The sequence below is a fragment of the Ambystoma mexicanum genome, chromosome 5q (genome assembly GCF_040938575.1).
Source record: "Ambystoma mexicanum isolate Mex_15411 chromosome 5q, UKY_AmexF1_1, whole genome shotgun sequence".
Lineage (NCBI taxonomy): Eukaryota > Metazoa > Chordata > Amphibia > Caudata > Ambystomatidae > Ambystoma > Ambystoma mexicanum.
Window position 1 is genome coordinate 505,682,403 of NC_090933.1, and position 14,687 is coordinate 505,697,089.

At 44.1% G+C, this 14,687-nt stretch overlaps 1 protein-coding gene across 4 annotated transcripts in view; it reads right to left on the reverse strand.

Moving 5' to 3' along the window:
* Positions 1 to 1,995: 1,995 nt before the first annotated feature.
* Positions 1,996 to 14,687, reverse strand: part of LOC138497477 (ras-related protein Rab-10-like) — a 445,392-nt gene continuing 432,700 nt past the window's right edge. For all 4 annotated transcript variants that reach the window (XM_069620982.1, XM_069620981.1, XM_069620983.1 and 1 more), the window contains one exon: positions 1,996 to 3,142. In XM_069620982.1, coding sequence (XP_069477083.1) covers positions 3,065 to 3,142 — 78 coding nt within the window. In that variant the 3' untranslated portion in view covers positions 1,996 to 3,064. The remainder of the gene's footprint in view (positions 3,143 to 14,687) is intronic.

Below are 14,687 nucleotides of genomic sequence, written 5' to 3' on the forward strand. Positions count from 1 at the left end.
ATCAGAGAGACACCCTGGTTCTCAGTCAAATACAGTTGTGAAGTTCAGTAATTCTGGATATGGTGCTTTTCATGGCCATGACAATATACAACTTTTGACAAGGGCACATAATTACAAATAAAACTCCCATAGTTTTGCAATTAGTGAATTAGTTTTGGGATCATAGTTTGCGAATCACAACATCAAATGTAGTACAGGTTTTAGTGAACTTGCATGTGACACAACTTCCATGTAGATGATAGCCCTTCAGCGGTGGCAAAACCCAGAGCATGGGAAACCAAATAAAAACCAAGCATCCATTCGACTTGGGATGCCTACAGGAACAAAGCCGCACAGTCCGTCTCGCTGAAGCTGGAGCAGGGAGTCGGGCTACAGCGGGAGCAGAGAGAGAAGTATCAGCGGCTCGCCCGGAGAGTCAGAGAAGCCCAACCAGGACGCAACGAGCGGGAACCCAAAAACAAGGTACAGGCTGGAGACCGAACAGAGGTAGTCTTTAAGAAGAGTCTATAGCCCTTGATCTTTTGGTTGTAGCCCTGGATAGAAGCTCAGGGGCTGCAACCGAAAGGCTAGCTAGCCCCAAGTACTGACAGTCCTGACAGCCTAGCCCCAGATTGTTTACAAACTTAGCAAAACCCCTAGTAGGAACCATGAGAAAACGAAGAAAAGAGAAATTGAAGCTCACTGTATAAAATATCCTGTGTGGAACAGTATCTGGCAGGGGAGTAAACCAGGTCTGTTTACTTGAACATTGAGTAAGATTGGGTCGGAGAACCAGCGAAAGCAACATAGCAGGGTCTAGCACCCACATGAAGTTGGGCAAGGCCCAGAAAAGCAAACTACAAGGGCCAGGTACCCCCACAAGAGTGAAGGAATAAATAAACAAGGGGCTGAGTCCCAAAGCAAGTCAGAGACAGCCCAGAGTGGGCTGGGATACATGTGAAAGAGGAAGAGAAATGTAATATGTTGAAACAAGGGGTCATAGAGCCATTACCAAAGGAAGAGACACTTTCTGAGTTTTGTAGGCAGGTCTGGTAGGAAAGTGCACCAGACTTGGAGCTTCAGTTTGGAGTTGGAAGAAGATTCCAGGGAAGAGGTCACCATTCCACAAGGAAAGTATGTTTTGTGCTACACAAGTCTACAGCTAGGTCTGGCAGGATAGTAAACCAGACCTAACCCTACATTTGGGAATTGAGGACAAGAACAAGGGGAAGAGACTCAACCCCCTCTTCTTGATATTCAAGCATTGTATTTGGAGAGTCACTTATTGTGTGTTCACTCTATGAAATGAACTTTAAAGGTCTGCATCCAGAACGTGGGAAACCTTCTTCTGGATCAAGAAGATGCAGTTTTTCTTTAGTTTAGCTTAAGGGACTGAAATAGGTTTGAACAGAGTACAGTGGACTTTGTACATTGCAAGACATCCTGACAGTGTCCACAGTGTTTTTGTTGAGGTAGGGCAACCCCTCATAGTAATATGGTAAGATAGGTTTTTCCTTTTATTGGTTATATAATAAAAGTGCTGCCTAGGAGGGTAGAGGTTAAAAACAAGGGTGTACATTATTGTTGCTGGCAGTCCACCAAGAAAGAGGGGCCATATGGTAGTTTCGACATTGAGAGAAGGCAAACTAAAAAGGTCTCAATGGTTTACCAGACAGGAGTATGATGTAATGTTTACCAAATAGATACTGTAGTCTGTCAACCTTAATGCTTTGATTGGGATGTCAGTTTAAACGTCGATTACTCAAGTATTGTGAAGTATTGTGTCTTCACTTATGTGAAAATTGATAAACAAATCATTCAAAACTTATAATACAATGCGAAAAACATCCAGAAATTCAGTGAAATTTCTTTTCTTTGATACAGTATCCCTAAAACATGCTTGCTTGTATTTAGTCTTCTTTCTTTTCCACATTGCTTTCTTTTCCTCCACAGGTTTTAAAGCTGTAAACATGACTGCATTCTAATCATACAAACACACTGCCTCGAAGAAAGATCTCCTTATACATATTGTTTATTCACTCGGAAATTATTTCTTACAAATACTGTGCTTGGAAGCATATAATTATGCTTTCAAAATACTTATGGTAAGAAGCAAAAGAAATTTTAACTTTTTATAAACCATGTATTTATAAATAAAAGAATCACAAAAAAGTTTTTTTTCCTTTGCCATATACAACAATATTTGTTTCTTGTCTAATTAAGGTAAGCATATGTTTTAGGAGCAAGGCATCATCTTATAACAGCAATTTCTCATGGGAAAATGTGATACTTGAAAGTAAGCTATGTTCAACCAGCAGGTGACATAGCGGGCGTCGCACATTGAAATGTCACATTTTGCAGAAAAATGGATGCAGACATTCCTTTGATAATGTTAATGTTCATGTATTAATATGCAATTCTTAAAAGAGAACATATTTCCCTACAAATAAATATGTCAGATTATATTTCTAACAAACACTATAAAATAATTGTTTGCTTAGTCAAAAACACTTGCATTAAAATAATACGCAAAACCTTGGCCAAAAAGCACAACACCCTATCATACTTTTGAGATGATATCATCTGTTGCATTCAACCATAAAGGAAATATCCTTCATGAAGGAAAAACAAAATATACTGTAGATTCTATCATGCTTGCGTTTATAAGCACACACTGTCAACTGAAAAGATGTATACGTATTTAACGAAAAGGGAGACAGAAGTGTTTTCCCTGAAATCTCAGATAATGGATCCACTCTTTTCACATTGTCACCAACATAAACACTTATAAAATATAATCTATCCACTACAAAAAACTTGATGATGAACTCTCGTTATAATTTCTATTTGCAATTTCAAAAGCATAGACTTGGCTTCATCTATACAAATAATCCTTTGTCACAGGTCCACAGGGCATGTTAAAATATAAACTACTAAATACAATAGAATTTGAATACACAATGGAATCTGCACATCTAGCCTTCCAGGAGGATGTTCATTTTTAGAGCAGCATTGTCACGGTGCTTCAGTCAATGTATAGTTGAAGGCGAATAAATACATGTCCCTCAAACTGTACTTCCAAGGGTCAGAGTTTGCAGCACGCTGTCCGTGTCTTGCTGTCATTCAGAGTCACCACATCATGCTCATGCATTAAAGAGGATTTCTGAAAAAGAACAACATCTTTAAGGTTTGTTTTAAAATGGATTATTCACCAGCATCAAATCGTCACTCTGTTACAGTGTGGGTCACCGCTTGGAAAAGTAGTACATACAATATGATTTTGCCTGTCTAAAATTCATTAAAAAACCAACAGCAGCCAAAAGCATCTATAAACAATCAATTTTGTGAGATTTTGAATAAACATTTGTGGGTTTCTCATCACAGTAGCAAGAAAATAGTTTTCAAAACTTCCATTCACTTTTAATGTCAATTTATCTAACATTTTAAAATATGTCAAATTATGTATTACTTTCAAATGTACTTCTCCCACCATGCAAAAATGTTTGAATCTCAAGTGATTGAATTATGCCAAGCCCCGGGGAAAGTGGCCATTGGCCAATGGACCCGAAATGAGGCCAAGTGGCAACTGCCCATGGCTGCAGTGGTTACCTTGAGTGGGGCATGACTTCCTAGGCAAAGTGGAAACTGGCCTTGAAATTCAGCCACGGCTAGAGACCCATGGACACAAAATGAGTTGAAGTAGCCATTCGGCACAATTTCTATTTTGTGTGGCTTGGCGGGGCTTCGGCCATGCTCAAGGCATAATGGCCACTGGACATGGCCTCAACCTGTGGCCAAAGGCCCGTGGACCTGCAATAGGGTAAAGGGACTACAGGGACAGGCCACAGTCCACACAGGCCTATTAGGTGGCTTAGTGGAGCCTGCAGAATGGCCAAAGATCATGACGTAGGCAAAGTGGCCACTGGACATGGCCAGTAGCTCACAGACCTGCAAAGGGTTACTATAGTTGCTGGGCCTGGCCAAAGGTCAGGTCCATTTGTCACATTTTGTGGCTTGGTGGGGCTTGAGCATGGCCAAAGGCATTACCCATATGAGATGATCACTTGCCATAGCCCCAAGCCAGGCCCTGTGAATAAATCGAGAGGCTTGGCAAGCCCAATGTAGAGTGGCCAATGGCCCACAGCCCTGCAATAAAAAGTGGCCTCTGCGGTCAGGCCCAGTGGCTACTTCGGGTGGATTGGCCGGGCCTGCGGCATGGCTGCTAGCAAGACCAGCAAGAGGTTACACATTCTTTTATGAGACAATCATGTCCTTGAAGTATGGAATTTCTCATTTTCCATGATTTGAAAGTCTTCTTTGTGAGAATAGACTATTCTCCAGTTACTTGTGCACAGCTCCTTAGAATCATGGGAAGTACAAAAGCTATACAATTTGATGACAGTTTCCTTTCATCTGGGGTGGCTGTCTTTCTTTTGTGCACTTAGTTAAATAAAGCATCAACAGATTGATATTCAGTTTACCAAAGTTATTTACCCACATGTCTAAAGGTTGCCTTTGCCACATCCCTTAAAAATAACAAAACTATTGATAGATCTGAGTGTAGCAACATCTGCCTCATCACAAATGTCCTCATTGTGGGCCGGGAGATGGTATTGTGTGTTGCTGTCGACTTGGCATCAGCAGTGACAATTTGTTAGGATCATAATTCAACTTTAAAAAGCAGTCAATTCGGCAGTGGCACAGACTGCTATCATTTAAGTGTAGGGTGACAGTATAGTTGGTGAGGTTGCCCCCTCATAGGTCATATTTAATATGTCTGCAGTCTTTGATTGAACTGTCTGTGGGGTTCTTATCAGTCTCTTATGACATCATGTGATTTTTATTGAGCACAGCCATCATAAACAATATTTTGGTGGCAGCACATCAACGCAGACAAATTGGTTGCAAATTTAGTGGCCGCAAAGACAATTATTTGCTTGATTAATGAAGGTTGATGGGAAGAGAGTAATCTCTCTTTTGACCGAAGAGAAGTCTACAGAGAAGCTGCCCAGTCCAAAGAAGAACAAGTTCCTCCATTTACTCTGCAACATTTTAAAAATGATTATCAAAGAAAGAGAATGTGGCCTCAAACAATGAGGAGGACAATTGGATTAACATTGTGAAATCAGGAATTAAGGCCTTGTGTGACTGTGAAAATCTAAGAAAGCTGACAGGATGTAGGATCTGAGGGTGGATTAGTCCGTATACATCATGGGCTGCAGAAGGGGAGGAGTCTTATCATCCCCATAGAAGCATTGTTATAGCGTTTTGGACTGGTGGGGCTTGATGGATTGGAGTTACTATGGCAGCAGCATGGCCAGGGCTGCCAGTGCAATTTCTGGCATAGCTCACCACCGGCTGCTCTGCAACCTATCATCCCCTGTGGGGCAGCGTGATGAGATTGGGTCCTAATACTGTTCACATGTTGCGGCCTGCTGCCTGGGAGTCTCCCAAATTAGAGTCCACTCTAATTTCCGGTCTGAATTTCTGGCTCTGGACAGTTTTTTTTCTTTTTATTCAGGCATGACGAATATGGAGCCAGCTGTCATGTGAGCATAGTGAAATACTTTGATTTGAATTTGGTTCAGGTCTTGGTGTTTGCTGTTGGAGGGTGGCATTCTAGCAGCAAAGGGTGGCAATTTAGCAATGCTGGTGCATGAGACTGCAAGCATTGTGGTTCATCGTTTGCTGTGCTGTGGACGTAGCCTCAGACTTTTGGCTGCTCGCCTGGGCTTTGAGTATTGGAGATAGTTGATTTCAGGCCCCTTTTGCCGCTGGCTTCTATTGTCCATCCACAGTTCTGTATCTTCAGCTGCCACAGTTTACTGCTGTATGCCGATTGCTTAATTTGGTTTGATACCTTATCGCATCCTTTTGTTGACTGACACTTTTCCCTTTTGGCGGCCTATATATGTGGGGTTTAATTCTTTTTTATGTCATTGTGCCAAAATATTCATGTTTGGCCTATTCGCAATAATAGCTAAACTGGATACTCTTCTTTTTCCTTCTTTTTGATTATGTCTGGGCACTAGTTTCCTTTCTTTTTACTATGTCTGTTATGTATGAACATCATTGCATCACAATTTTACTGTCTTCACCTAATTTTTGGGAATGTTTTTTTGTGTAAAGCGCTATAGAAGCAATATTAAATAAAATAAAATAAATAAATAAAAGACTTCTACCGCATAAAAACCCATGGCGGATTGCAGGTTGAAGACACTAGACTAGACAGTATAAACGCACACGAAAAAAGACAATGCACTATGGTATTCATCGCATTTACTCTTGGTGTGTAGAATAGTATCTTATTCTGCAGTTTCAGATCCTAAAGTAGAAGGTGCAACCAGAGATTAATGCCAACTAGCTGTTTAGCATAAATTAGCATAAATCCAAGGCCCGGGACCACCTTAGCTTGAAGAGGACTCTAGCCCATGTAGTTGGGCTAGAAATGTTAATGTGAGAGGTATTTGTACCGCGCACCGTCACCAACCGAGTTGAAGTCAGAGCACTAAGTTGGTTACCTCCATATTACTTGCATTTAGTAAATGCCACTTCTTCCCTATCAGTTCATACATTAACGATTGGCAAAGCACCCAGAAATGTCCCGTCACCTCCAGCAAAATGATGGACGTAAATCCCCCACTCCAGGGCCAAACTCATAGTATGGCGGAGCGGGAAAAGCAGCGGTAATTCTGTTGCCACCACTTTTTTCCCCGCACCGTAATGAGGCCCACTGTCTCCTTCAAATATGGCTATGATCTGCGTCTCATTGCATACAAGTGTAGACATGAAGACTGAAATAAGCAATTGAAGTTGCTAGGAGATAGAGAAGAGCCTGGGAAACTTTGCAATCTAACACAAGAAATAAGGGATGGGTAAGCCACTTATTGGAAGTAAGTTTGATAAAACGAGCAGAACAAGTCAAGGACATGGCCCATAAAAAATGGCACAAGTGGGGCAGCAGAACAGCATTGCTGAAGGTACCAAACACAGCTGACTAGTCAAAGAGTCAGGGGGCAGACAGTTACATTATTTTTTTTTTAACAAAAATGGTTCGCCAATGCCACCAGTAATTATGGTCTCCATGTTGAGACAAACCCCGGTTTCCAGCAGGTGAAGTGTGCTTATGCTCCAGAGTCCACACTAAGGGCCTCATTACGACCCAGGCGGTAAGTTACCGCCTGGGTCGTACCCTTACCACCATGGTGTAAACTATGTTTACACCACGGTGGATGGCGGATTTACCGCCCCATTCCAAGGTGAGTGGGGCGGTAAATCCCCATTTCCCATTTTACCCTTCCCCATTCCCATTTTTGCCCCATAGGGCATAATGGGAGTGGGGAAGGCGCTAATTACGCCACCGTAAATTACGGTGGCGTAATTAGCACCATGGTCCCTTAGCGCCATGGATTTTAACGCCTGCAAAAAGCAGGCGTTAAAATCACCATGGCGCTAAGGGACCTTGTAATCAGGCGTTAAGGGTCGGCGCCGTTTACGGCGCCGTTAACCCCTTAACGCCTGACTCGTAATGAGGCCCTAAGCCTTGCTACTACTTCATCGGCTGCCGGCTAGAAGAACACAGTGCCTGAAAAAGGCAGTTTTGAAATACAGCGGCAGCTAACAGGTTGAGCGCAAATAACTGATACTTTTTTAGAAGAAAGTTTGCCCTTGAATAACTATGCTCCTGTGGGACCAAGCAAATGTAGAAAAGGGCTAATTAAAATGCATAAATGCGGCCAAGGTAGAAGCTATTTACTTGCACAATGAGCTGCAACACAACCGTTTCAGATATGGACCTAAATAAGGAAAGGCCTGTGTGTAGTTGGATGTCCCTGTTCTGGATTAGTTCTTCTCCTTAATCAATATAATCGAGAAGCAGGGAATATTGTGTTTCTCCAAGGGGCAACCTATGGAGAAAGAAAACTCCACCTTGTCGCCCACATTCATTTATTTGTACACAGGTGAGCTGGGTGTTCTGGAGCACATACATGCAGACCTGATCTTAATGTTTAAGGTTTTTATACTGCGCACCGATGCCACTTGTGTGGTCTCCAGGCACTCAGGCGGATCTGTAATGCAAGGAGGAAGGGTCGGTGGTTAGTAGGGTTTTGCAGGAAGAAGTGCAAGAGAGCTGCGATGTGCTGTTGGCAGCTTCAGTTCGGAAACACTGTTCACTGAGCATAAATGTTATTTTTCAGAGGTTGGCCACCATGTGCTGTTGTGCGAGATTATGTGTGGTTTGTTTTGTTTTTTAGGTGTTGTGAAGTGTGTGCAGATTGTGGTTCTGTAGAGGTCTGGTTCTGTTAGGTCCAGGGTTTGAGAGGTGTACGCAGAGGGGTGAATGTATTAATACAGAGTCCTGGAGATCCATCCAAGTGCTCCACACCTCCCATCCCCGAAATCCACCCAAGTGCTACACATCTCCCACCATAGGAATCTATCCAAGTGCGCCACCCCCCCAAAAAATCCATCAAAATGCACTCCCCAGAAAATTCAACCAAGTGCATCACATCTCCCACCCCCTCGAAATTCACCCAACTGTGCCACATCGCCCTTTCCTGTAGACCATCCCAAGTGTGTGACACCTCCCACACCAGGAGTCAATCTGAATGTGTCCCCCCCCTAAAAATCCATCCTGTAATACACCCAAGTGCGTCAGATTCCCTAACCCTGACATCCATCCAAGTGCATCACAATTCCCATCCCTGAATTCTGTCTAAGTGCATCACATTTCCAACCCATGAAATTCATCTAACTGCGTCACCCTTGGAAGTCGCAATCTTTGTGTCCCGTCTAGTTGCCCTTTCTGGGTTTTACCTTAATTGTCAGCTCAGCGGTCATGATTCCTATGCTTCTCTGGAATTTGTTAAGCTGTCTGATTTCTTAGCACAAGCTCTATTTCAAGCTAGCCGATGTGCTCTATGGCCTAAGGGGAATCTGCAGGGAACTGCTAGATGTCCTCCTCAATACCCTACAGGCGTTGTCTATTATCTATTGGGGAGGGTCTGGTGAATTACTCTTGTTCACTTGTTGGCTCTCACTGGATGAACGCCTACGCTGAGAGTCTCCCTTCCCCGATTTCCCCTTACACCCGGTTTCCGTTGAGCCTCCTTCTGTGGCCTAATCATATTGGGCCTACCAGCTTTTCCTGTATCGTAGTAGTCCCTATTTAGAGGGTGGGGGAAGGGGAGTCTCTATTTATGGTCTCTCTTCCCATTCCTATCCCTCATCCCTCTATTGTTTTCAGGCTACCTTTCCCTTTTCCAGATCTTGGCCGTTGTGAGGTGTACAGGCGCTGTTCAGTCGGTTTTGTTGGTGAGGTCTGGTATGCCAGAGATCTGGGGGTTACTACGAGCTTACCCGTTCAGCACCCAGGGCCCAACAATCCGTCCCCCAGAACAAACGGAAGACTCAGACAAGGGCAAATTAGACTGTTTATTACAAAAGAAGAGTCGCAGGATTACCATTGGCCCTTGCCCCCTGCCACCCACCCCTGGATTTATGTCTCGATTGTCTGGAACTGGTCTCACCAGGCCTGGAACCGAGCTCTGTTCTCAGCGCTCTATGCACCTCTTCAAGGTGATGAGAATGACTATGTGTTCCCAATGTATCTGTTATCAGTACCACTTTTGACTGTGAGAGTGTGCTTCACGTTGCTTGCAAAGTTGTTAATTTGTTCATGTTTCACTGCATGTCTGTGTTGCTGAGAACTGTTCATCTTCCCACCGCGGGTGAATAACCATTGTCCAGCTTGGCCGCCTCAAGTGGTTGAGGACCACGAAATCTAGCTCTTCTTGTCTGCAATTTATGAGAATTTACTCTGTTTATCTGCAGATGGCCCCTTGTCGCTTTAAGTTTGGAATGTGCTGCTTGTCTCAGACCAGGTCTCTGAGCCCTGAACTTCCTGTTCTGTGAAGCCTGGTTCTGCTTCCCCTCATCTCTCGTCATGTGGCCTTATGTGATCCTCGTTATACTTGTACCATGATTTCTACATATTCACACCATGCTCTGAGCCTCATTACGAGTTTGGAGGTAGCCATGCCGCTATTTGCGGCATGGCTGCCTCCAAATTCGGGTCCCGATTCCTTGAATGAGGAATTATCGGGCCATTCCAACCTTGGAGGACCCAGTAATTCCTCATTCAATTTACCCATCCCCATTGAGCCCACATAGGGCTCAATGGGAATGGGGAGGGATCTAACAACAGGTCCGTTAATAACGGCCCGTTATTAGCTCCCTGGTCCTTTAGCGGCTCCCACTAAGGGCGCCTGGTAAAAGCAGCCACCCTTAGCGGGACCCGTTAAAGGGCCTCGTAATAGGGCGGAATGGGTTTAATGGCACCGGCACCATTACCGGCGCTGTTAAACCCATTCCGCCAGGGTCATAATGAGGCCCAATGTTTTCTATAGGTTAGTCGTATTTGGTCCTGTCAGGCTCCTTATGTGATCCTGTAGTTCCATGGGGTTAGTTGCCATAAGCATCTGCAAGCTTGCTCTGCATCTCTTTGTTGCCTTGCGTTTGGCGTTTGTGAACTTGGCTAATGAGAAAAATAATAAAAGCTTTCAACAGTATGTATATGTATCTGTCCTCGATCTACAGAACTGTGTAAGCATATTCTTCGTGTATACGAGTGTGTGGTTGTGTAACGTTGTGTATGGTTGCAAGTGTACTTCATGACTAACGTGGCTATGTCGTGGTGTCACTAATGACGTCAGCACAGTGGTCTCTCGGCATTAGTCAATGATATCCATCAAGGCATTTGGATCCTGTTGAAGCACCTATATCCATAAAGACTTAAGGTTTGAATGGCTGTCTGAGAGAGTATCCCTCTGCATACGTGTCAGTCACTGGTCCTCCTGGGGCCCGGCTGAATAGTGAGTGAATTTGGCCGTTTTTTGATCTTCGGACTGCCATGTTCATGGGGATGAGGAGAGGCATTTCAGGGACCCTCTCTTCAGTCCCCCCTCTTTTCGACATGTCGACCAATCTCCATACTTTGCCACTCTTGCTTTTGGGGGCTATATCTCTTTTACTCCTCCCAGATGTCCATAGTAATTTGCATGGTCATCGAAACACCAGGTCATATAGCTACAGTCTCCTTCCGGGTTGCACCATACCCATTTACCCCAGTATCTGTTATTGTCAAATGGATTGTCAAATGTTATCATCTCAGTCGGGAAAAGTGGGCACTCCTTTATCTTTGCTCTCAGGTTATTGCTTTCTTCTACTATCTTGTATTTTTCTTCTTCCATGTTCACATCTACTAACACCTTCAACCCTATGGTCTTCTCAGTGGTTTTGCAACATTGTGTAATGCAGATCTTGACCACACGTACTCCCACTAGTACTAGTAATAGTGCTCCTAGTAATATTTCAGTCCGTCTGCTAGCCATATTGGCATCCATGACCATATGTATGACAACCAGCTCTGGTCCTTTCCTGTTCCATTAGATTCCTCCTCCATCTGGGCGTGCATCTTCGATAATCTTGTCACTGCTTCTGTAACGTGCAACAGGAACTCCCGATCTTGGCGCAAACTCCTCCTTCCATTGCTGTGAGAAGGTCTAGAACATATCTGTTTTGGAGTGCCATTAACCTTACTGCTCAGGGCTCTCTTACGGCATTGAAGCCGTTCACTGTAGAGTTTATTGTCTGCATCAGCTCCCATCTTGTTATCTGCAACCATTTTGCATTTGTATATGTCTGGACAGCTGGAACTACTGACGCAAAAAAACATCTCTGTCCTGCTGTAGAACCGATGCTCAGGTCGGTACATCGTCTAGTGATGCTTCTGATTCTGATGGGAAATAGTTGTCTCTTTTCACTCTATTCACTTCTAATGACTTTTTCTTCCTTCCATTTTCTGTCACTTACATTGACCTCTTCTTTCTCTTGTTAGTATCCATTTTAGGGAAGTCGTCTATCTTCACATCCTTCTGTGGCACTACCAGTGCTGGCATATTGATGTGCATCAACGAGCAAACTCCTCCTCAGTTGGGTGGAACCTTCTCGTATGCCTTGGATCCACATCCCCAATAGTGGTCCATTAATACTGCTGTGCCAACCTTCATTGCTGGATGCTTTTCTATGTACCTACACTCTGTCTTATCTCCAACATTTACTGTACTGTCATTCTGGTAACATAATGCTGGTTTCTTCAGTGGTATTATGGGCATTGGTCCAACTTCATTGTCTACCCAGGTGAGCAACTTGATGCTCGCATCCCATTCTTTCAGGTACTTGACATTTTCCCTTTGCACTGTGTTTACCGGTGCTTATACTAGAGTGTGTGCTTTGCTACGTACTACACCCCCTTTCCATCCTTTTGCTGTGTATATTTGGCCATACACAAGCATCTGTGGTCTTTAACAGCATCCTGGTTCTCCTCCTAATTCCTTGACCCCCCCTCGTCATGGTGGGTAATTCCTTCAGTGATATTGTTGTTGTCTCTCCTTTCTGTGGGCCATCTGTTATGTATTGTATAGCTTGGTCTAATTGCCATTAATTGTTCTTCATGTCAAGAGTCTTTATATAAATGTCTTCATAGGGGAACATTACCTTGGACATCCATCTCAGTGTTGCTGTTTTCCCTTGGACTCTTCCTCGGGTTGTAACCATGGATAGGTACATAAGGCATTGTGCTCTTGCTGCTGGTATTTCAGTTGCTATAAACTTTCTGGAGGCACTCATGGCATAAGGGATTAGTGAGCAGACATATCAGCTCCCCCCAGTGGTTTATTTACCTCCTTTGGTCATGTGCTTGTACCACATATTGTTAGACACTCGAGCAGTGTCAGTGAGATATAGGTCCACCCCTCCCATGTCTGTATCAGCACTGCACTTACCTCTCCTTACTTTGCTTGCAGTGCTCCCATGTCCATTGGACATGGTCGTTCCACCTCTTGGAGTTGGGGTAATCTTAGTAGAGGATCCAGCCATAGCACTAGATACAAGGTACATTCGCCAAAAAAGCAAAGCAAAAACACCACTTGGAAATAAGAGACAAGACTAGATGAGCATTTTTTTATTAACCATTTCCCTTACCTGTGCTGCTTGGATCCTGGTGCAGCTTAAAGTTACCAGTGGCCCGCCTGAAATGCGCAAAAATGAGCGTTAATGTATTTGTATTATAGTAGTTAAAGCCCCGTAAACCATGTAGTCTGTCATGGCAAAATTGAATACTTGTTCCCACACAGCCTTAATTCAAGGGTCTCTGAGGACTGCAAGGGCGGATGGGTTTCCTCCTTCTAGTTGTGGGTAAAATTGGACTCGGTATACTATGAAGACATATAATTACACATTAGGATCGCGTGCTCGAGACCTTCTAATAAATTGGACAAATTGGCCCTGGAAGGTGTCAGGTTTGGGATCAGTGGGAAGCATGGAAGAAATGCAATAAAAACAGTTGCACTTTCACGATGAATGTGTGCGGAAAGAAAAATAACAGACAGTCTACTTTCACTCTGGATATGTAGGAAGTCCTTGCCCTAACTCTGCTGCCCATGAGTGAGTAACCATTGGGTGTCCTCTGCTCGGCAGTGCTGATTCCGGGTCATTCCTCTGCTCTTCTTGCTGAGGATCGTTGGCCCCATCGATGTCGGTGCCAGGTGAGGCCACTGCTTTGTAGGTCTTGATGTCACTGAGATGATTCCAAACGTTCTTTCCCACCAGTTTAACAGCGCTCTCAGTTATTGTTTCTACAGTGTGGGGGCCCATGAACAATGGCTCTTCCCACTTACTGGAAGAATTCCTCAGGAGAACCTGGTCTCCGTGGTATACGTGTGGCTGCTTGAGGAAATCCTCATGGCTTTCGATGCTGTCATTTTCTTCTCTGGCGTCTGGCCTCTCCTGGTGTCTTTGCAGTTGGCGAGAAATAAAAGAGGCACTAGCAATCAAGGAAGTCGTATTCTCATACATTTCCTGACCCAATACATTTGCCACATTCTCAGCATCCTTCACTGCTCTAGTGGGAGGAACCAGGGGAAGTGGCATGCGCCGTCCCATCACCACCTCGTGTGTGGTTAAACGGTGGTTAGACCCGGGTTTATTTCAGAGTGCGGACAGGGGGAGGCAATTCAGCCAACTTTTGTTAAAACTCTTTTTAGTTTTGGCTATAGCTTCTTTAAACAAGCCGTTGAGGCGTTCACATACCCCGTTCGCTTGTGGGTGATAGGCACAGAAGATTTTGCGTTGGATTCCCAGCAAGGATGTAATATGCTGGAACATTTCATTGGTGAAGTGATGGCCATTGTCAGACCGCAGGACCTCACATACACCCCAAAGTGGGAAAGTCTCCCGGACCAGGAATTTCACTGTTCTTAGGGCGTCAGGATGAGAAGAGGGCCGAGCCTCGATCCAATGCGAAAATGGACACACAACCACTATCATGTAGCAGTCCCCTTGGCAGACTTGGATCATGTCAACATAGTCAACGTGTAGGTGTTGGAATTGACCCACTGGACGAGGTATGCTCCTCTCACTACCCTTAATGTATGACCTGCAGTATATTGTTTACACACCAAACAAATAATCATGAATTCGGCCGTGTATTTTGCCAAGTTAGGACAGAACCATGTTTCTTCAACATGAGCTCTATGGGTTGGATAGTGTAGTTGTGTCAGTGCTCTGTGCAATAATGCAAGTGGCATAACAACCTTCCCTGTTGGAGATACTGTAACATCCCCTCCTTAGCTACAGTTCCTTTTCCT